Source organism: Eleutherodactylus coqui, chromosome 4 (assembly GCF_035609145.1).
Source record: "Eleutherodactylus coqui strain aEleCoq1 chromosome 4, aEleCoq1.hap1, whole genome shotgun sequence".
NCBI classification, from domain to species: domain Eukaryota; kingdom Metazoa; phylum Chordata; class Amphibia; order Anura; family Eleutherodactylidae; genus Eleutherodactylus; species Eleutherodactylus coqui.
In genome coordinates this window covers 82008004-82029902 of record NC_089840.1, presented here as the reverse complement: position 1 = coordinate 82029902, position 21899 = coordinate 82008004, and the positions used below count along the sequence as shown (strand labels likewise).

The following is a 21899-nucleotide window of genomic DNA, read 5'->3' as shown; positions in this document are numbered from 1 at the left end:
TGATACCTAATATATATTCGTTTTTCTGCCTTTTAAAACATTTTTTATCATTTGTGTTGCCACATTCTGGGAGCTATACCTTTTTTATCAACGTTTTTATATATTTTTTAAGAAATGTGCATTCTGCCATTGTTTACATCATTTGCAATAAAAAACAAGACTGATTTTTTTGTTTGTTATAATTTTTTTTACTTGCATTGAAAGATTTTTCTCTCAAGAAAGATTTTTTTTAGCTTTTTTTCCTGTTAGTGATGCTAGGGAAATTGAACGTGCTACCATAGGGCCTCATGCACACAGCATGTCTGGATTCCGGCTACGGAATCCCGCACAGAATCCAGCACTGACCGCGGCCAGTTAACCCATGTACCTGTCGTCTTTTTCTTTTATCTGTACTGCGGATGGTCCGTCCGTCGCGCCGTCGCACATGTGCAGTACACATTTTCCTGCACTGTCGCTAGGCAATGATACGGGTCCCGCAACCTTTCAGCAATGTTATTTGCGGAAAGGTGGCAGGTCGTACGACTTCCATTGACTTTAATGGAAGCAGTTTGTGAGGAGCCAGCACTAAAATGGAGCATGCTGTGATTTTTTTTTTTCCTCCACTCGTGTGCAGGAAGAATCACTTTTCCATAGCACACTATGGAGGGTTATTGCTGCGCAACCTGGAGGTGTACGCCTGCCTCAGATTCCGCAGCAAAAATCTGCCCGTGTGCGTGAGGCCTTATTCATTGCAAAACTCCTATATTGCAGTGCATTATGCCTGTGAGCTTTACACTAACAGGTAGCCTATTACACCCTGCCTTAGGTCCTTAGGCTTCCAGACATTGCAGGCCTGTGGCCTTTGCTAGGTCACTGGGGGCATAGATATACATTGACAAGCTGCACTTGCATCATGAGGTCACCTCATTTAACTCCTTGAGGACCATCCCCCTTTTTTTTTCATTCTCGTTTTTTCCTCCCCCCTTTTTAAAAATCACAACTCAACTTTTATTGATTCATCAACGTAGCTGCCTGAGGGCTTGTTTTTTGCACTGTACATAATGTACCATATAATGTACTGAAAATCTTAAATTCTTAGTGGAGTAAAATGGAAAAAAAAAAATCAAAACTCTGCCCTCTTTGGGTGCGTCTTGATTCTACAGCGTACACACTGCAACAGAAATGACCAAATAACTTTATTCTTTTATTATAAATATGGCAAAAGGGGTTTTTGTTTAACATTCATTATTTTTTTTAATAGATATTTTAATCATGTCTTGTACTGAAGAGGTATGGACTTTGGCTCATATATGTGGTTCTGGGATGAGAATTATTTATTTCTATAGGAAATCCCCTCGGAACATATTTCATTTTCAATAAGTTTTATTAGGTTTTTCCAGTAGTATACAACAGTTACAGTAAGGAGATATCTTTGTTGTCCATATACTAGCCGAGGGTGTCTCCTTGTGAACAGTAACATTAAACTTCTCTGAATGTATTAACTTTGCTGTAAGCATTAACATAGAAAAGACACGCATATATGACAAATAACAAAAAAAAGGGGGGGGGGAAAGGTATGTGGAGCAGGTGGGGGGGGGGGGGGGGTAGGAGGTGGTGAAGGTGGAAGGGGGGGTCCAGGTGTTAGGCTTGGTTTTATTTATAGTGACTTAGGTCCGCACGACTTATGCACAGGAGCCGGTTTGTAACCATCTAGAAAACGTGGGCGTGCCACGTATATCTATCCACGTTGCCCAGGTTTTGTAGAAATCATCGTAGCCCTGAGGGTCGTCGGACAATCTCAGCCTCTCCATCCGAGCGATTTCATCCATCGCCCCCACCCATGCATGCCTGGGGATCTCTTTGCTCTGCTTCCAGGACCTAGGGATTGTCAGGCGGGTTGCCATGATAAAGAATTTTAAGAGGCCTTTTTTCAGTGATTGGATGCTGGGGGAGATGGATAGGAGCGCCAACTCCGGCGTCAAGGTCAGAGATTCTCTGCTAGTACTCTCATATAGATTCTGCATGTCTAGCCAAATGGGCGCGACCATGGGGCACTCCCACCAAATATGCAGCATCGAGCCGATCCCGTCCTGGCAGCGCCAACAAATGTTCGAGGTCGAAGGGAAGAAGGCGTGAAGCCTCTCCGGGGTCATGTACCACCTGGCCAAGATTTTAAAATTTAGTTCCTGGAGCTTGCTCGCGATGGACAATTTGTGAGTAAACTGAAACGATCTGCCCAGCGCCTCCTCCCATACCCCTAGCCACCTGGGGCGGTGGTCCTCTAGCTTCTCATCTAATAGTTGGTTGTAGAGCAGCGAGACCGTGTGTCTGGATGCCTCCCGGGCACAACACAGTTCTTTTAAGGGGGTGGTGTGCATGCCTTGGACCATATTTCAAGATATTTCTCCACCTTTCCTTCTTGGAGTAATCTCATTTTTTTAAGGGCTGCTAAGTGTGCTGATCTCATTGAGCCATTCCCGGATGTTGGGAGGGTCTGTTTCCTTTCAGTGTCTAGGGATTAGTATTTTGGCAGTGTCTATTAGGAATGGGAGTAATGTAGTTCTCTTTTCTGTTGTGGTCGAGGGGATTATGTTAAGCAGAAGAGTAATACTTCCTCTCCCAAAATAAGACTTCATATCCTCGCACTTTGCGCAGGAAAAGCTGTATAGATGAGCTTGAGTATAGTAAAAGTTTTTTAAGCTTAATTTTTTTTTCAGCCCCCAGAGGGAATGAGAACTTGCGATGCTTTGATCGCTCCTGCAGCATGATGCAATGCCATAGCATTACATCATACTACGATCGAACAGGCATTCTATCAAGCCAGCCCAAGGGCATGGCTTGATAGACATTCTGCTAAGACAGCCCTGGGGCTAAAAGCTGTCAAATACTACCCTTGATTTTGATGGGGCCTCTCAGACAAGCGCTAAAATGCAGCATTTTTAACGCTGCATTTTGTGAGTGCTGTTGATTCTATTTTCAGGCATTTCAGCGTTTTAAACCTTGATGTATTGCCCATTGAAATGAATGGGGAGCGAAAACGCAGTAGAACGTGGTAATAGCACTTTTTACCAAGTTTTTACACACAGATTGCTATGCCACCGAGACTGAATTTTTTTTTAAAGGAAGTTGTCAGCAGCTCCCGATCTCTAGATTCTCACAGACAAAGAAAAATCCAGTGTAGAGTGCATGTGCAGGCCCCTGTACGCCAGTCCGGGGTGCACAACCTCCAGCAGCTTGTCGAAGGTGGACACCGACCTACAGCTGAAGGCATACACTTCGGCTGCTGACGCCAATCGCAGTAGAAGGTTAGGAAGTGGCTTTACGGCCTCACTGTGACACCAGAGGATGAACCCTGAACCTCGGCTTCCTCCTTCACTGGATACACTGCAATCAGCCACCACCCAGGCCCGTAGCACGTCGTTCTGCAAGACCACAGCTAGCACTGAACTAAGCTCACGGCCCCTGTGCACTCATCTGACTTTTTCAGGTGCGTTTCTTAGTTCTGTCATTATCAGCTTTCTTGGCTGCGTTTACAACCGCGCTGAAAATGCAGTCAAACGCTGTGAAAAAACGCATGTTAACGCAGCTGAAAATGCAATGTTATAAAAAGGCAGTATTTTTACAGGCGGCTGTGTAAGAGTGACCTTAGCCTCAACATCATCATGTGTTGTCATCTTTTATAAAAAGTGACTCACCTGTATAAGGCCACTCTCACACATGCCGTCGGCAAAATGCACACCATCATTCTGATGGGTGATGAGGTATGTTAATCGTGGTAAAATGGAGCAGACAGCGCTAGATGGCGTATCGAGCGCAGGTTTTCGAGGCTTCATTGGAATCAACGGGAGCCCTCTACAAGAGTTTTGAACACTGTGGTAAAAACTGGTTGTGTGAGAATGGCCTCACTTGTGTTCAGCTGGGGGTTGAGCCGCAGGGAGATTCACTATGCATCGTAGCAAATCCTGCAGCACCTGGCAGTCCTTATTTGCACTCTCTGTTCACAAGTTAAGCTGTGCCATTAACAAGAGGTTTGCCTCCTGCAGAGCTGCATTGGTAGTTTGCTGTTCTGTGATAACAGCCTGCTGGGTGGCATTTGTACACTGTTGCCCTCTGGTTGCATCTTGCTGGGTTGTTGTAGCTTAACCAAAGCCTTCACTATATCATCCATTTTCATTGCTTTAATGAGCTATTTCTTTCCAAACCACCCATTGCAGAAGCAGTGTGTGAAAAATTAAGTACACCCCATGGATCAATAGCTTGTAGAACCAACTTTAACAGCAGTAACATGATGTAATCAAGTTTCTGTATGACTTTATTAGTCTCTCACATTATTCTGGAATTTTAACCACCTCTTCTTTACAAAGTTGCTTCAGTTCATTGAGGTTTGTGGGCATTCATTCAGGCCTCATGTCCACGGGCGGATTTGATTTGCGGCATACACCTTGGGTACTCACAAATCAAGCCACCCATAGGGGTTCATGGGCATCTGCAAATTAATTAAAGCATGCAGATTTGATTTGCGGACGTGCCGCGGATCTGTGAGAAAGTAGGAGTTAAAAAAAAAAAGAATACTGTGCATGCGTGCTGGTTGGAACGCCTGAATGCATTTGCAGTTCAGAAGAAAGAAGATCCGTACAGGAGGGATACGGTCCACAGAAGACCGGACAGGTAAAATATGTCCTTGGCCATGGGCAGGGTAGGGTCCCACTGCAGGGACAAAATCCAACCTACCTGTGGACATGAGGCCTTCTGCAGAGCTCTCTTAAGGTCTCACCACAGCATTTCACTTGGGTTGAAGTCTGGACCAGCTAGACTATTACAACACATTGATTATTTTCTTTTTCAGCCATTCTGATGTAGATTAACTGGTGTGCTTGGGATCATTGTCGTGTTGCATGGCCAAATTTTGGCCAAGCTTTAGCTTTTGCATAGATGACCTCAGACTTGACTCTAGAATACTTTGCTATACAGAAGAGTTAGTAGTCGACTCGATGACTGCATAATACCCAGGTCCTGTAGTTGCAAAACATGCACAAATCATCACTCCTCCACCACCGTGCTTGATACTTGATATGAGCTGTTTGTACTGATTAGCTCTGTTTGGTTTTCCCTAAACATGGCGCTGGACATTAGGGCTCTCCACTTTGGTCTTGTCTGTTCAAAAGACAATGTTTCAGAAGTTTCGTGGCTTGTTCAGATGCAACTTTGCAAACTTTAGCTGTGCTGCCATGTTCTTATTAGAAAGTTCAGGCTTTTTCCTGGCAACCCTTCCAAACAAGCCATACTTGTTCAATCTTCTTCTAATTGTACTGTCATAAACTTCAACATTTATCACGCTGAGGCCTTTAGAATCTGAGAAGTAGCTTTTGTTTTTTTACCTGTGTAGTAGCCCGAAATACATATGTCTGGACCCTGCATAATTATCTATAACTGCTGTAAATGTTTTGTCTTAAATGTGGATGCACTGTGCAAATTGTCCTGTCATTAGTCATGTGTATTGCACAGTTGCAACATGCAAGGCATTAATGTCTGTGAATGTTTGGAATATGTCTGGAAATTGTAACAAGTTGTGTTGTCAGGTGAGCATGCAAGTTATATTTGTGAGTGCAACGTGCAAATCAAGGGTGTTCCATTTCTTCAACGGTTGGGTGTGGAGAGAGAGTGCCGGCCACATGGGGGTAGCTTCAACCCTCATGTGGTGAAGAATGGAAGAGGAATAAAGGTTTTTCTGACGGTCCAATGCCAGGATTCCTACCTTAAGAAAGAAAGACAGAGAGAAAAGAGAAAAGGTTCCACCGTGCAGTGTCCTGAAACAGTCAGCAAGTAAATCTCAGTGGAGTATTTGTCCTCCTCTGGAGTGTGTGTGTCCAGGAGCGGAGTCATACAGATAACTCAACTGTAGGCCTGGTGTCATCCTGTGTTTTTCCTCCCTGACCTCCATCCTTGTTCTTCTTGCTCTGGTATGCGAATTTCCTACAAAGAATTGTGTGTGTATCCAGGTAATCTATCTGCAAGTAAAGTTCCAGTTGTTCACTGTTCCCAGTAACTGCGTTTCTCAAGTTAACTGTATGTGCACTCTCTTAATTTTTTTCCCGTTAGATATATTACAGAGTAAGGAACGGTGGCGTCACCCGTGACAAGATTCTTCCAGTCCACTACACCATTTATTCAGGTAACCGCTGCCCTAGGGTTGCCTGGAGAGGCCGGTCAGTGCCTTGGCCAAGTGTCACACGCGTCCCAAAGTGGAAGAGTTGGTAGTGCCACCATGACATCCTTAACATCTACCATGCTGTCTCCTCAGTGGTGTGCCTTGTGTCTCGGTCTCTGCACCTGCAATCTCTTTGAGCATTGCGCGGTCTGACCTTGGGGTGAGTTTTCTGGAACGTCTACTTCTGAATAGATTCTTAACTGTCTTCCACTTATGAATAATCTTTCTCACTGCAGAATTATGGACTCCAAATTGTTTGGAAATGGCCTTAAACACTTCCCAGATTGATGGGCAGCAACAATTGATTCATTAGAATTATTGGATGTATTTCCTCCATGGCATTGTGTTAATGCACACCTGAATGCTTCAGACCAGCAAACTGCCAAAACATCTGCTTTTATAGATGTGGTAAGATCTGTTGATGATCAATTATTCAAGGGCTTTTGAGAACTGTTACCTATCTGCTACTTACCCTCTTAATTGCTATAGAAGCAGTAAGGGAGTACTAAATTTCCACACACTGCTTCTGCATTTGGGTCTATATTTTGTAAAAAATAATGACATGGTGTAATTTGTATTATGTTGTTGTTAATCTCAGGTTGTAGTTACCTAATTTAAGACCTTTTGAGGACCAGAAGTTTTAAATATCCTGATAAGTAAAACCATAGAATCCGAAGAAGGTGTACTTAGCTTTTCTCATGACTGTAGATAAAATTGACAATATCTGACAGATACAACTTGTATTCTCGCTCTTACTGCATAGTGCTCATAAAATGATGCCATGATAAAGATTATAAGACAAAGAAGATACCAAACCATGGCATTGAGCATTCACTGATTCCTATGACTAATTCTTACCTCTGTTTCTTTGGTATTTATTTCTTCATATTCTACCTCTGAGCACACTGTGATTCCATTAATGTCTAAATGAAAACAAAGAGAGATTAATCTCTGCCAATTCAGTGTGGACTGAAGCAAACTTATTCCTATTGTATACTAGCTGATAAACGTTTTTGCCCTCCTGCGAATGCATAGATGGGGTGTTCAGATTACAATACCATGTGGACACCCATGTTCAATAAGAGAGGTCTCAAAATCAATGGAATGATTAGTGGCAATCAGTTGCAGCAAATGAGGACAGCATATATTTGCTAGAATCCAATACACTGTTAAGGGCACTTTATAAGGAGCAATTATTCCCCAAATACCTGCTCGAAGCAGCAAATTTGGCTGATAGTCATCTCAAGTACACGCAGATTTAAAAGCCAAATGACTGTTGGGCCATATAAATAGGAACCTCACAATGTTTGAGCGACTCCTGTTTATTGTAAGTGGAGGCGGGCGGGCTGGAACGATCCTCGCCCGCTACGCCCTAATTTATTTCAATGACTATCACTCCTGTGTAAGCATAGGAGTGATAGTCGGTTGGCAGTTTGGGTACAGTCATCACCATTACTCTTGTGGTTATCTACTTCTGAAAAGGTAGAGATAATTTTAGCTGTATGGTTTCCTTTCCCATTCCAAGAGGTTACAGATCACCTTACTTCACCTTCCTATTAATGCAAAGAGTTATCCACACTACTCTAGTCCAGAGACATGTTGGACTGTTGCTGTTAGTAAGCCAGCTGCTAACCTTTTATTAATTTTGGGAAAATACTTCATCTGTCCTATTATCCTATTCCTTAGATAACAATAAGCTGTATTCTGCAATGTTAATACACAGTTTGTCTGCCATTGTTTCATATCACCTCCCATCCAGGCATTCCATCATGGTTCTCCTCTGAAATTTTGAAGAAGAGATCAGGTTGGAACCCCTGGTTGGAATCTCTGCCATTGCAGAAATCTGCTGAAGCAGAAATCAATATGTGTCTCTTCAGCTGGTTACAATTAGTTTCTGATATTTTGTGCCAAAGAGACTAATTTGGTAGACCGGTTCTTCTTTCCAGCACAAAATGCTGGAAACAAATGGAAACCTGCCAAAACAGAGATCTTTTAAGGCTCTTTTACACAAGGTGATTATATTGTTCTCCTGCGGGGTTTCGATCGATATTGTCTAGTGTAAAAACATGCTGAAACTGAACGACTAATGTCTATTCTGTGATAGGGCTTTAAATTTTTTGTATAGACTTCTGTGACTGCCTCAGTGATTAGTTCTTTCTGGGCTATGTGCATCAAAAATAGTACTGTTTTGAGCACTCTACTAGTCCATCTTTCGGTGAATCTGCACATTATTAATGTAAGACACGTTAGCCAGATTGGGAAATCAGGGATGACCATGCTATAGTATTGTGTTACACAGTCATCCTAAGGGTTCTTACCCATTTGTGTTTTTAATTCGTATGTCAAAGCGACTTTCTAATGTTAAAAACGCATCACAAGTTTCTGCTTTGCGATTTTTGTGCTATGCATTTTTAACATTAGAAAGTCCCATTGACATTTGCGTTTAAAAAAAAGCAAGTGCGTAGGGGCACTGAAGAGCTACCTGTTGAATACTGATTCAGCTATCGGCCATCTTCCCAGTCCCCAAACACATATGATTAGAGATGAGCAAACATGCTCGTCTAAGCTTGATGCTCGTTCAAGTAGTAGTAGCATACTTGATGGTGCTCGTTACTTGAGCGAGCACCACGCCGTGATCGAGAAAATTTCATGGCCCCTCCCTGCTTTACCACTTCCTGCTGTCATGTGCCAAGCGTGCGCACGTCTGGCTGGGAGAGAGAGAGAGAGAGAGGGAGTGGGAGAGAAAAAAAAAAAAAAGCTCGGCACCTGTAGGGTCCATTGAAAAATGCTCGAGTCTCCCATTGACTTCCATGGGGTTCGTTACGCGAACAGAGCTCTTGAACATTACAAAAAGCTTGGGTCAAATAACGAGCACCCAAGCATTTAGGTGCTCGCTCATCTCTACATATGATCAATGCGGTCAAGCGTGCATGTGTTCTGAATGTAGAGATATCCAAGTGCTAATCCTTATCTGACAACAGTCATTGGTGGAGAATCAATGGGCTCCCATACACATTACATGATCAGGTGGACTTGCCAAAATCAGTAGGTTTAGACGATATACATCTGTATAAGTTTATGGTCAGCTTATTTGTGATTACTATTGAGTAACCCCAAACATCTTCCTTCAGCACACATCTCATAAACAATTCTTTACATTGCACAATTATCTAAGTAGCAATTACCTTGTTGGCTGGACTGGTCTTTTTTTGTCGGGGTCTCTACAGGTGTTGAAAAAAGAGCATGCTCCATTAGTTTTGGAACCTTTGACATATTTTTGTTTGCAGTGCTAATATTGCACTGAATGAGGACATAATTCTCAAAAAGGCTAACAAATTACTCAAAAGGGAAAAACGTTTAACTGAAAATTGTGAGTGCGACTATAGATAGGAAAATCATAATTTCAGTATTTTGATATTAAATCATACTAAGAAACATAAAACCACTATTAACATGTTTCTTTCTATTGTTTTCATGCTGACATAATTTCATCACAGACGTGTGCCCCTGTGCCATCAAAGTGCATATAAGCAAGCCACAGTGTAATTTAGAGGGCAGCATTATTACTGGTGGAGGCATAAAAGGGAGCATTATTATGGTTGATGGCCTTAGGGAGAACATTATATTGATTAAGGTATAAGGGTATAAGGTATAAGAAAGAGCATTATTACTGATAGGAGTATAAGGAGGAGCATTATTATTAATGGGGGCATAAGAGGGAGGACTTGCCAATTCTCTATTTTGGCTAATGGACGCGGACTACCGCAAATTGTCCATGCGGGTGACGATCGCAGATTCCGCAATCCTAATCCAGCTGTGTGAGACCGGCCTAAGTCAGTAAAAGTACAGGCTTTTTTACACAGTGTGCAAATATGTCTCTGGCTAGACAGCTCAGGATTTTATGCTCAAATGCCCGCCCCTCATTTACAGGGGCGTGGCACCAACTGCCAATCCGGTTGAAGGTATCTTCCCCCACTAGAAGTGTGTCAACCATATGTCTCAGTACCCCGATTAATAAGAGCAATTACCAACCGCCTACAAATAGGGGTTATTTATTATATGAGTTGCCTTGTCTGTAAATTAGGCTGTAGTCTTATACAGAGGATTTCTTTATTACCTTGTGACCGGCAGCCATAGTGATCACACTATGGCTACAAAGCCATGTGTTTTACTCAGTTTTTAACTGTAAGTTGTTGAATATTAGGATCCCGCTGTCTCTGTGATGTTTTTTTCACAGGGTTACAGAATGTTCAGAAGGGATTGTAAAAAACAGAAAGGGGGAGGGGGTTGTCTTTATGTAAAATCCTGTTTAAAGCCCACACTACGGGAAAATATATGGGAGGGAAATGAACATGTAGAGCCTCTAGTGATGCCCTTACCCTTATTGACTGGGATAATGTCCTCATAAATAAGAGTACCAAACAATAAATGGGAAAAATTTAAAAACATCTTTTTTACTTACTGTGAGAGGTTAATAACTTAAGGCCCTTTTACACGCAAAGATAATCGCTCAAACTGTCGAAAGATTGAAAGATTCAGCGAGGGTTTTGCATAGAATACTTGCACAGACAGTCTCTCCATTAGATAAGTAAACTAAGTAGCAGCCATGACATGTGTTTAGTGCAAGGAATTATCTGCCCAGTGGGAGTCCATTGTTCTTTACTAGCATCTGTTTGCCTTCCATAATCAACGATAATGCAAAGCAAACAGCTCATCAGCTTCTTCAGGGATGGATTTTTTTGCGGACTGAAATCCATCGGTTAAAGAAAAGTGCACTACTGCCCGCGTTTACATGTAATGATAATCGCTCAAATTCGGCCATTTGAACGAATGTTGAGGGATAATCGTTGCATGTAAAAGGGCCTTTACAGAAATAAAAGACTTAGTAATAGGAGTAAAACAGTGTGGCTTAATAAAGATGTAAAGGGGGCAATAAACAGCAAAAAGAAAGCGTTTAAACTACTGAAACAAGAAGGCAGCGAAGAAGCAACTATATACAAATCAGATAAAAGCAGCAAAGATGGAGATAGAGAGACTTATTACCAAAGAGAGTAAAACTAACCCTAAACCGTTCTCCTGCTATATAAATGGTAAAAAGATTAATACTGAAACTTTTAGCCCTTTAATAAATAATGTAGGAAAAACGGTAGAGGTTAATGAAGAGAAAATAAGAGTCATAAATGTAAACTCTCCACTAAATGTCTCCATTCTAACCCTGGGAGAAGTGCAGAGCCGTCTTAAAAAGATTTAAATTGACAAATTGCTGGGTCCCGATGGCATACACCTTATGGTTTTAGGGGAATTAAGTAATGTGATACACAGACCCTTGTTTCTTATATTTAAGGACTCTATAGCGGCAGGGTCTGTTCCACTGGATTGGCGCCTAGCCATTGTGGTGCCGATATTCAGAAAGGCATCAAAAAGTGGAACCTGTAAATTACAGGCCAGTAAGTTTTACTTCTATTGTGGGTAAAATGTTTAAAAGGTTTCTAAGAGATGCTATCCTTTAGTATCTCAAGGAAACTAGCTGCATAACTGTATCAGCATGAGTTTGTGAGAGATCACTCCTGTCAAACCAACCTGATCGTCTCCTACGAGAAGGTAAGTTCTAGACTGGACCCAGGCGAGTCATTGGATCTTGTGTATCTGGACTGTGCCACATAAAAGGTTGGTATATAAAATGAGAATGATTGGTCTGACAAGAATGTGTGTAAGTGGGTAAGTAACTGGCTCAGTGATAGAAAGCAGAGGGCAGTTATAAATGGTACATACTCTGATTGGATCTCTGTTACTAGTGGGGTACCACAGGGGTAAGTTCTGTGCCCTATTTTTTTTTAATATATCAATTAATGACCTGGTAGAATGATTGCATAGTAAAATATCAATATTTACAGATGATACAAAACTATGTAAAGGAATTAACACAAGAGGGGATGCAAGGCAGTTGCAGGAAGATCTGGGTACGTTGGGGGCTTGAGAATGTTACGCGTGTTACCATTACACACTACATGGGAATCACTGACATGGAAAAGGGCTTGGGGATTTTAGTTCACTTTAAGGTTAACTGGAGCAACCAGTGTCAGGCAGCTGCTGCCAAGGCAAATAGGATCATGGGGTATATCAAAAGAGGTCTAGGGGCGCATGATGAGAACAATGTTCATCCTTTTTACAAGTCACTGGTTAGACCACACATGGAATATTGTGTACAGTTTTGAGCATTGGTACTCAAGAAGCCCTTCACAGAATAGACTAATCTGAATGGAGCATAGCAAGGGTTGCCAGAAATATTGTGTACTGGCAGCCTGCAATACTCCCTACCCCCAATTGAGACAGTCTAGGAGAAAAGGGGCAAGTCTCAAATAGTAGGGGATGGGTACCGCACAACTGTAAGGTCAAGAACTGATAGGTATAGTATATGACCAATCTGTCAAGAAGACAGGTGTTATACTCCTCCTGAGAGCCTGATTTATTAAAAATCAGAAATCTATATAGTTCATTCACTTGAAGATCTAGTGAAATTCTGTCAGAGACGTACGCCCTGAATTAAAGAAATAATTATTGAACATGCCAGATCTCTATGGAAGGAACGTTTCCATTATATCATAATAATAGTCTGGGTGTTAACAAGGCGATAATCGTTGTGTGCATTCATCACAAGGTGATCGCTCAAACGTTCAGCAATCACCTTCCACTCCGAGCGGGGGATGCAGAAGACAAGGAAGCGAGGCCGCTTTTCTTCTGCATCCAGCTGCTCTCTGCTCGGAGCGCCCGGCTATTATAAAGCTGAGCGCTCCGAGCAGCGTATGAAGAACACAGCTGGATTACTGTCTTCTTCATACCCAGCCTATGTTCAGGGAGCAGGATACAGCTGGAACAATAGTGAATTCCACATAAGACTGATCGTTCTCTTTCAGCATGCTAAAAGACAATGATCAGCGACGGCTTAACAAAAACTGCATGATATCAGTGCAGTTAGACACAACGATTATCTCTCAAAAGACAGCTTTTGAGCGAATTTTGAGCGATAATCGTTGTGTCTAAATGGGCCTTTATCCATAGAGGCTAGTAGGGTTCAATCAGGAGGGCTTTAGACTCTTCTATGAGTGTAATTATTGTTCACGGTACACATGGCTTGTGGGGTATAAATTAACTGATTGGTATGTAGACTGGAGTCTGGAAGAGAAAGTCCTCATTTAGGTTATTGCATGGTTACTTAAGTCTGGAAGACGAAAGTCTTGGCTTGAGTTATTACACGATTGTAAGCTGTCCCTGCGCTGAGCCAATCAGAGGCAGCCCTCACTCACCCATTCATGAATTCATGAATGGGTGTGAGTGAGGGTTGCCTCTGATTGGTCAGGCTGTGACCAATCAGAGGCATCTCATTCAGCAGGCGGGGATTTTAAATCCCCGGCTGCTGAATACTACTCACAGCTGTTCAGAGCAGTTCAGGAGAACTGCAGCCTGCCGCGCTGAACTCCGTCTGCCGGGACCAGGTGAGTATATATATATTTTTTATTTTTACACATTTCTAGATGTATTGCAGGGAAGGGCTTATATATTTAAGCCCTTCCCGACAATTCATCCCGCAATCGCTGGCAGCCCATTGCTTTCAATGGAGCCGGCTGTATTGCCGGCTCCATTGAATTCAATGGTCAGTGCTCGTTTAATCGAGACGAGTACCGCGTGGTGCTCGTCTCGAGTAACGAGCATCTCGAGCACCCTAATACTCGAACGAGCATCAAGCTCGGACGAGTATGCTCGCTCATCTCTAGTCAAGACCTATTGGAATCTAAGCCATGAAAAATGACTGTGGTTCTGAAGACCCAATGAGGTCCAGCATGCTATTATTATTATTTTTGGGGTTGTCTATGTTTAAGATGAAGATGCAACATGCACTCTAGCAGTCAGAGGTGATTCATGGGGAAATCTGATGCACAGCCAAACTATCAATTTAACAGAGCAGATGATAGCGGGCAGGAATGAACATAATTACTAATACATTCTAGTCACCACCAGAAAATAATGCAATATGATCACATTGTATAATTGTACCTGTTAGTCCTAGATTTTCACTTAGTGCCGGATCCTTTTCTCTGATTTTTTGGAGTAGTACGTTGCAACTGTAATTTCCCTTTCCGATCACTGTGTTAATCAGTTGTCGGCATTTTTCTGCACGCAGTGTGCTAGCTTGAGTGATCGACTCCACCTCTAATTTACTGAGTATCTTTTGACGACGTAAGTCATCTAGCAACTCTAATATCAGTGCTTCGCTGCAGCATTTTACTAACTCTGGTCGGATGTCTTCAAGTTTATCTACAAAATAGAACTCAAAATCAAAGACTTTTGGAGGAGAGCAGAACATTGTTTACCAGCTGTAAGAGTAAGATAAAACGGCCATGCAGGTCTCAGTCTTAGATCCCTCAACATTATTTCCTACTATATCTTATAGCTAGATATGGTTACAATGTATGATCATCAAATTGCCCCTCCTAGTACTGGCTGTGACAGAGATTTGGAAGGTGCGCATCCAGTCTTAAAGGATCAAAGCACCAAAACAAAGTTTTCCTCCCTCCAATCATATTTGACACCTGGCTGTATCAGACCTCCTTTTCCTGTGGAGGGTGCCTGAGTATTGTGGTCATTTTGGTCTCACTCAAGTATGTATCAAGTTTGTTCTGATTCCTTACATTGTCTGTCCCTCACTACGTTCCTGTCTTTGTTTCTGAGGGAGATGATGGAGATCTTCTCCATTTTGTATGTGTATTTTCATTGTATTTCTCCTATAGTTGGTTTTTGTGTTTCAGTCTTTGAATCTGCTTGTGTCAGCAACTATCGCCCATACACAAAGAGAGTGTTAGTTCCTTTTCATCTCTTATCTAGAGACCTTTCAAAGTAAACAGGACAAATCTCCTCTTCATCTCCGTACAGGAAACCAGCAGAGAAAGAGGATTCATCAGTCTGTGTCTAACTTTGCCATGTGGCAAAGACTCTACTGAGCATGTCTGATAATTCCCTTGTCTTTCCTGATTACCTTATAAACCCATGAGAATGACCTATCAGCACACAATATATTGTGATTTATCTGAATGTCACGCCTTCTTTTGTTTGAGCTACAATATAAGCTCTTTCCTGACCAAATTAAATCACATATCCTGTGGTTCACACACTGTAATGTGTGTCTTTCATTGGCTTCTCCAAGCTCATATTAACCATATCTAATATGGCACCCACAGTATATCTAAGAGCATATTTGCACTAAGACTCCTGATCCTAGCTTGTTACACTGACTATGCTTCTGTCCACTGCCTGCTCCTACCTCTGGCTTTATTTCCCATTCTGAAAATGTTCTCCACAATTTAACCTCTGGCCAGTCTTCTCCTGCTGAAGTATGCCACCTGTCCTGAATATGCTCCTGTTCATACCCTCAGATATCAAGCCTAGGCCTCTACTAGCATCAGTGCCACAGTATTGAGACTACTTCCTGAGTAATAGCCTGAGGAACTGAAGCCCACATCGTGATTAGTGAGGTTAAAGGGTGAACACCGGGGTTCCTCAGGTGTTGCTTCAGGATATGGCCCAAAACCAAACCAGTCTGTAGCTTGGTGGATCTACTTCCACTGAACAGGACAGGCATATTTAGAAATAGCTTTTTTCTGATGGATTAATAAAAAATTATGACATACTCAGTCATATGACAAATTGCTGAGCAAGGGGAATTATGTGTTTGGCTATATACAGCTCCCTGTAATCACCTCTGCCATGAGGTTGACTATGCTCCTCTACAAGTAGACCTGCCTGGGATTTTTGGTACAGTCTATTTTAGTATCTATGTAACCCGTATTCCACTATACTTATATGGCATTGTAGATTATTATCACAGGTAACTATATGTCTGGTTATATGTAGAAGGGATATTTTTATAGCTGCTGTTCATGGCTGGCTGTGTCTCTTACCTCCTCACGCTATTAGCTGTAACCAGTAGAGATGAGCGAGCACCAAAATGCTCGGGTGCTCGGTACTCAAGTCAAACTTTCCGTGATGCTCAAGAGCTCGTTTCGAGTAACGAACTCCATTGAAGTCAATGGGTGACTCGAGCACTTTTGTATGGGACCAATGCTCCGTATAGCTGATGACTTCTCAAACACCAGAAAACATCAGAAAGTCATGGAAACACCACAGAAAAGGATAGGGAAGGGTAGGGGCAGCATGCATTGCTGCATCTGAGGCACCCAGGTCCCACTATTAAGCCAAAATGGGGGCAAGAGTCTGGTGTCACCCCCCTAACAATTTACTTCGGACAAACCCTCATTAGCAAGGCACACGCACTGGCACATCTTAGCCAAGCACCACACTACCTGCAACCAAGGACAATCACTGCTTGCGGGTGACCCCGCTGCCTCTTCTCCTGGATTACATGCTGGCATTGCTGTCCAACCCCTCGCATGACCCTGCATCCACAGCGCATAGAAAAGTTTCCCTGCACAGCGTTCAGCTGCCCTCATGCTACATGCTCGCTTCATAGCCACACCACCCTCATGTCTATTTATAAGTGCGTACTGGATGAGGAGGAACTGGAGGCACACACTGCAGAGGGTTGGCAGGGCCATGCAGCGACCCTCTTCGAAAGTGTGGGCGATAGCCCACAATGCTGCTGAGAATTGATGATAGATTGACATACCAGCCTCCACTATGTGTGACCCAAGGTGCCGTGAGTTATATAGCAATGAGAAATCTATGTGTCCACACACAATTCATTCTGTGTAGGTGTCAGATAGCTGAACGACGTGCTAGGAAAACCGTCTGTGCCCTACCCAAGTCATTCAGTGTATTTGTGCCAGCTAAAACACCGCAATGGGAAATCTTTGTGCACCCACAGCATAGGCAAGCCCATGAAATCCAAGGAAAGTATTGAACATGAAGCAATTACAGTGCCCAAACATGGCAGACTTTCACTCCGCCCAGGACCTCAGCCTCTGCACACACCCTCATCAATCGTGGGCATAAAGCGGACTCTGATGCTAGTACATCAGTGAAGGTCTCATTAAATTAGTTACGGTTGCTTTCATCGCTCCAAAGACTGGATGAACCAGGAAGAAGTTCCACGGGCCAAACCTGGGGCGGGGCAGTTGCATTTCCCCAAGGACATAGGCCTCTGCCCACACCACACCCTCAACAATCATGGGCGTAAAGCAGACTCCGATGCTAGTACAGCTGTAAAGGTCTCATTAAATCAGTTACGGTTGCTTTCATCGCTCCAAAGACTGGATGAACCAGGAAGAAGTTCTACAGGCCAAACCTGGCACAGTTGCATTTCCCCCAGGGCATCAGCCTCTGCACACACCCTCAGCAATTGTGGGCATAAAGCGGACTCCGATGCTATTACAGCTGTAAAGGACTCATTAAATCAGTTACGGTTGCTTTCATCGTTCCAAAGACTGGATGAACCAGGAAGAAGTTCTACAGGCCAAACCTGGCACAGTTGCATTTCCCCCAGGGCATCAGCCTCTGCACACACCCTCAGCAATCGTCGGCATAAAGCGGACTCCGATGCTAGTACAGCAGTGAACATCTCATTAATGCAGTAACGCTGCTTTTGTTTGGCCCAAACCAGTGTCTCAGATAACTGTGGTAACACGAGAGAAAATACATGTTGCCCAGTGCTGATCCCCTGACTCTAAGCAGGAGGAGGAGGTGGCATTACAAGGCCAAGAAACTATGACCAGGACCCGCTATAGACTGTGTGGGAAGTATGTGAGTGGGCCCTGGGTCAGGCTCGGTCCCAGCCTCCACCTTGTGTGACCCAAGGTGCCCTGAGTTACATAGCAATGGGAAATCCATGTGTCCCCACACAATTAATTCTATGTAGGTGTCAGACAGCTCAACATCGCAAGGGGAAGTCTTTGAGTTCCTTGGGCTCGCCTATGCTGTCAGTGCACAAAAATGGTATTACACAGGAAGAAATCAGGGTGGCCAAACATGGGAGAGCTTCACCCCGCCAAGGGCCTTGGCCTCGGCCCACATTTCAGCCCTAGTCAGTCAGTTTTATTTGTGCCAAAGAGGTAAAACACCACAATGGGAAGTCTTTGTGCACCCACAGAATAGGCAGACCCCTGTAACATTTCTGTAGCAGAAGTATAGGCAGACCCCTGTAACATTTCTGTAGCAGAAGTATAGGCGGACCCCTGTAACATTTCTGTAGGAGAAGTATAGGCAGACCCCTGTAACATTCCTGTAGCAAAGGTATAGGCAGACCCCTGTAACATTTCTGTAGCAGAAGTATAGGCAGACCCCTGTAACATTCCTGTAGCAAAGGTATAGGCAGACCCCTGTAACATTGCTGTAGCAAAGGTATAGGCAGACCCCTGTAACATTGCTGTAGCAAAGGTATAGGCAGACCCCAGTAACATTTCTGTAGTAAATGTATAGGTGGGCCCCAAAAGCATTTCTGTAGCAAAGGTATAGGCAGACCCCTGTAAAACACCTGTAGGAGAAGTATAGGCAGACCCCTGTAACATTCCTGTAGCAAAGGTATAGGCAGACCCCTGTTCCTGTAGCAAAGGTATAGGCGGACCCCTGTAACATTTCTGTAGTAAAAGTATAGGCAGACCCCTGTAACATTTCTGTAGCAGAAGTATAGGCAGACCCCAGTAACATTTCTGTAGTAAAAGTATAGGCAGACCCCTGTAACATTTCTGTAGCAGAAGTATAGGCAGACCCCAGTAACATTTCTGTAGTAAAAGTATAGGCAGACCCCTGTAACATCTCTGTAGCAACAGTATAGGCGAATCCCTGAAACATTGTTGTGCCATGAGTGTAGGCGAAGGCCGGAGAAATTAGTTAGATAACAGTATAGGCGAGGGCCAGGACAATTGGTGTACCAAGAGTACAAGTGCACCCCTGAAAAATTGCTCAACCGTGAGGGCAGGTGAAACCCATAAACATTTTTTAAATATACAGATCGCTGTTGCTTAATTTGTAACAGAGCCTGGAGACAGCCCTGTGAAAAGTTTGGTTTCTGTTAAAGTTTCAATACTTTTGAAACTTTGAAAAATTGTAAAAAAAATTTTAAGCAGAGCCTTTAGGTCCGCAGAAAAATTGGCAGTTCAGCGCGATGACATGCTGCTTTAGGAGGAGGAGTAGGAGGAGCAGGAGTAATAATATCCGAGAGTGATTGACAGAGCTAATTCCCCCTTTTTTTCCGGTAATAGAGAATGCTTTTTTCTCCGATTGCAGCGAAAAGAATCATTAGGTTCTGCATTTTTCCGCCGGTGGAGAAGAGAAGTCTGGGGAAATCCAGCCTTTGTTCATCTTTATGAGTGTAAGCATGTCGGCACTGGCAGTTGACAGGCAGGTACGCTTATCCGTGATGATTCCCCCAGCTGCACTAAACACCCTCTCTGACAAGACGCTAGCGATAGGGCAGGCTAGCACCTCCAGGGCGTTCAGCTCAAGTTCGTGCCACGTGTCCAGCTTTGAAACCCAATAGTTTTATGGAGCAGAGGCATCACGGAGGATGGTGGTACGATCGGCTACGTACTCCCTCACCATCTTTTTACAGTGCTCCCTCCGACTCAGCCTTGACTAGGGAGTGGTGACACAGTCTTGCTGGGTAGCCATAAAGCTGGCAAAGGCCTTGGAGAGTGTTCCCCTGTCTGCGCTGGACATGCTGCCTGATCCCTGCGCCTCCCCTGCTAGTTGACCCTCGGAACTACGTCTTCTGCCACTAGCGCTGTCAGATGGGAACTTTAGCATCACTTTTTCCACCATGGCCCTGTGGTATTGCATCGCTCTCAAACCCCTTTCCTCTTTGGGAATGAGAGCAGAAAGGATCTCATTATACTGTGGGTCGAGAAAGGGTGAACACCCAGTAATCCCTGTTGGCCAGAATGCGTCTAACGCAAGGGTCACGAGAAAGGCAGCCTAACATGAAGTCAGCCATGTGTGCCAGGGTCTCAGTACGCAACACATCGCTCATCCTCACTAGGAATATGACTTTCAGGATCCTCCTCCTCCTCTTCAGCCCATACACGCTGAACAGATGAGAGGCAAGCAGCATGGGTACCCTCTGCAGTGTGCCCAGCTGTCTCTTCCCCCTCCTCCTCCTCCTGCTCCTCATCCCCCTCCTCCTCCTCCTCCTCCTCCTCCAAAACACGCTGAGATATAGACATGAGGGTGGTCTGGCTATCAAGCGACATACTGTCATCCCTCATCTCCTGTTCCAACTGCAAAGAGTCGGCCTTTATGCTTTGCAGCGAACTTCTCAGCAGGCAAAGCAGCGGGATGGTAACGCTAATGATTGCCGCATCGCTGCTCACCATCTGGGTTGACTCCTCAAACTTTCCGAGGACCTGGCAGATATCTGCAATCCATGCCCACTCCTCAGTAAAGAATTGGGGAGGCTGACTACCACTCCGCTGCCCATGTTGCAGCTGGTATTCCCATATTGCTCTACGCTGCTCGTACAGCCTGGCCAACATGTGCAGCGTAGAATTGCAGCATGTGGGCACTTCGCACAGCAGTCGGTGCTCTCGCAGCTGAAACTGATGTTGCAGGGTCCTCAGGGTGGCAGCGTCCGTGGCGGACTTGCGGAAATGTGCGCAGACGAGGCGCACCTTGCCAAGCAGGTCAGACAAGTGGGGGTAGTTTTTAAGAAACCACTGAACCACTAGAGGCTTTGGAGGAGGTGGCATAAAACGCCGCAGATACCAGCACTGAAGTAGGACCCGCTATTCTGGGTGTGGGTAGGACATGAGTGGTCCCAGGCTCTGACTCGATCCCAGCCTCCACCAAATTCACCCAATGTGCTGTCAGGGAGATATAGTGTCCCTGCCCGCCAGTACTTGTCCATGTGTCCGTGGTTAAGTGGACCTTCCCAGTAACCGCGTTGGTGAGGGCACGATTTATGTTGCGGGAGACTTGCTGGTGTAGGGCTGGGATGGCACACCGGGAAAAATAGTGGCGACTGGTGATGGAGTAGCGCAGGACCGCCACAGCCATCATGTTTTTGAAAGCCTCTGTTTCCACAAGCCTGTACGGCAGCATCTCCAGGCTGATTAATTTGACAATGTGCATGTTTAAATCTTGTGGGTGCGTGGCGGCGTATTTGTGTTTTCGCTCCAATGCTTGTGTTAGCTGAGAGACATTGCTGAATGGAGTGGAGGACAGTGGAGGTGAGTGTGTCGGTGCAGGCTGAGAGGCACTCGTGCCTGTGTTCTGGGAGGGGGATTGGATCTGTGTGTCAGGTTGGGACACAGGGGAAGAGGCAGTGGTGTGATCCGGAGACGGTGAACAGCCTTCGTCCCACCTTGTGGGGTGCTTGGCAATCATATACCTGCGCATGTTGTGGTGGTGAGGCTGCTAGTGGTGGCTCCCCAGCTGATCTTGGTGCGACACAGGTTGCACACCACTGTTCGTCATTCGTCCACGCTCTCACTGAAAACCATCCACACCTTTGAACACCTAGCCCTCTGCACGGAGGCTTTCTGCGAGGTGGTGCTTTGGGAAACAGTTGGGGGATTCTTCGCTCTGGCCCTGCCTCTACCCCTGGCCACCCCACTGCCTCTTCCAACCTGTTCTGCTGCTAAACTTGCCTCTCCCTCTGAAGCCCTGTCCTCAGTAGGCTTAGCAAACCAGGTGGGGTCAGTCACTTCATCGTCCAACTGCTCTTCCTCCGAATCCTCTGTGCGCTCCTCCCTCGGACTTACTGCCCTTA

General features: G+C 44.4%; 1 protein-coding gene across 3 annotated transcripts in view; it reads right to left on the bottom strand.

Annotated features, from left to right (window-relative positions):
• Positions 1-21899, bottom strand: part of LOC136625529 (caspase-1-B-like) — a 40934-nt gene that overhangs the window by 13670 nt on the left and 5365 nt on the right. For 2 of the 3 annotated variants that reach the window (XM_066599782.1, XM_066599781.1), the window contains exons 2-4: positions 14240-14500; positions 9373-9408; positions 7046-7110 (exon numbers count right to left, since the gene is read on the bottom strand). In XM_066599782.1, coding sequence (XP_066455879.1) covers positions 7046-7110; positions 9373-9408; positions 14240-14500 — 362 coding nt within the window. The remainder of the gene's footprint in view (positions 1-7045; positions 7111-9372; positions 9409-14239; positions 14501-21899) is intronic. The other variant, XM_066599783.1, reaches the window with a different exon arrangement.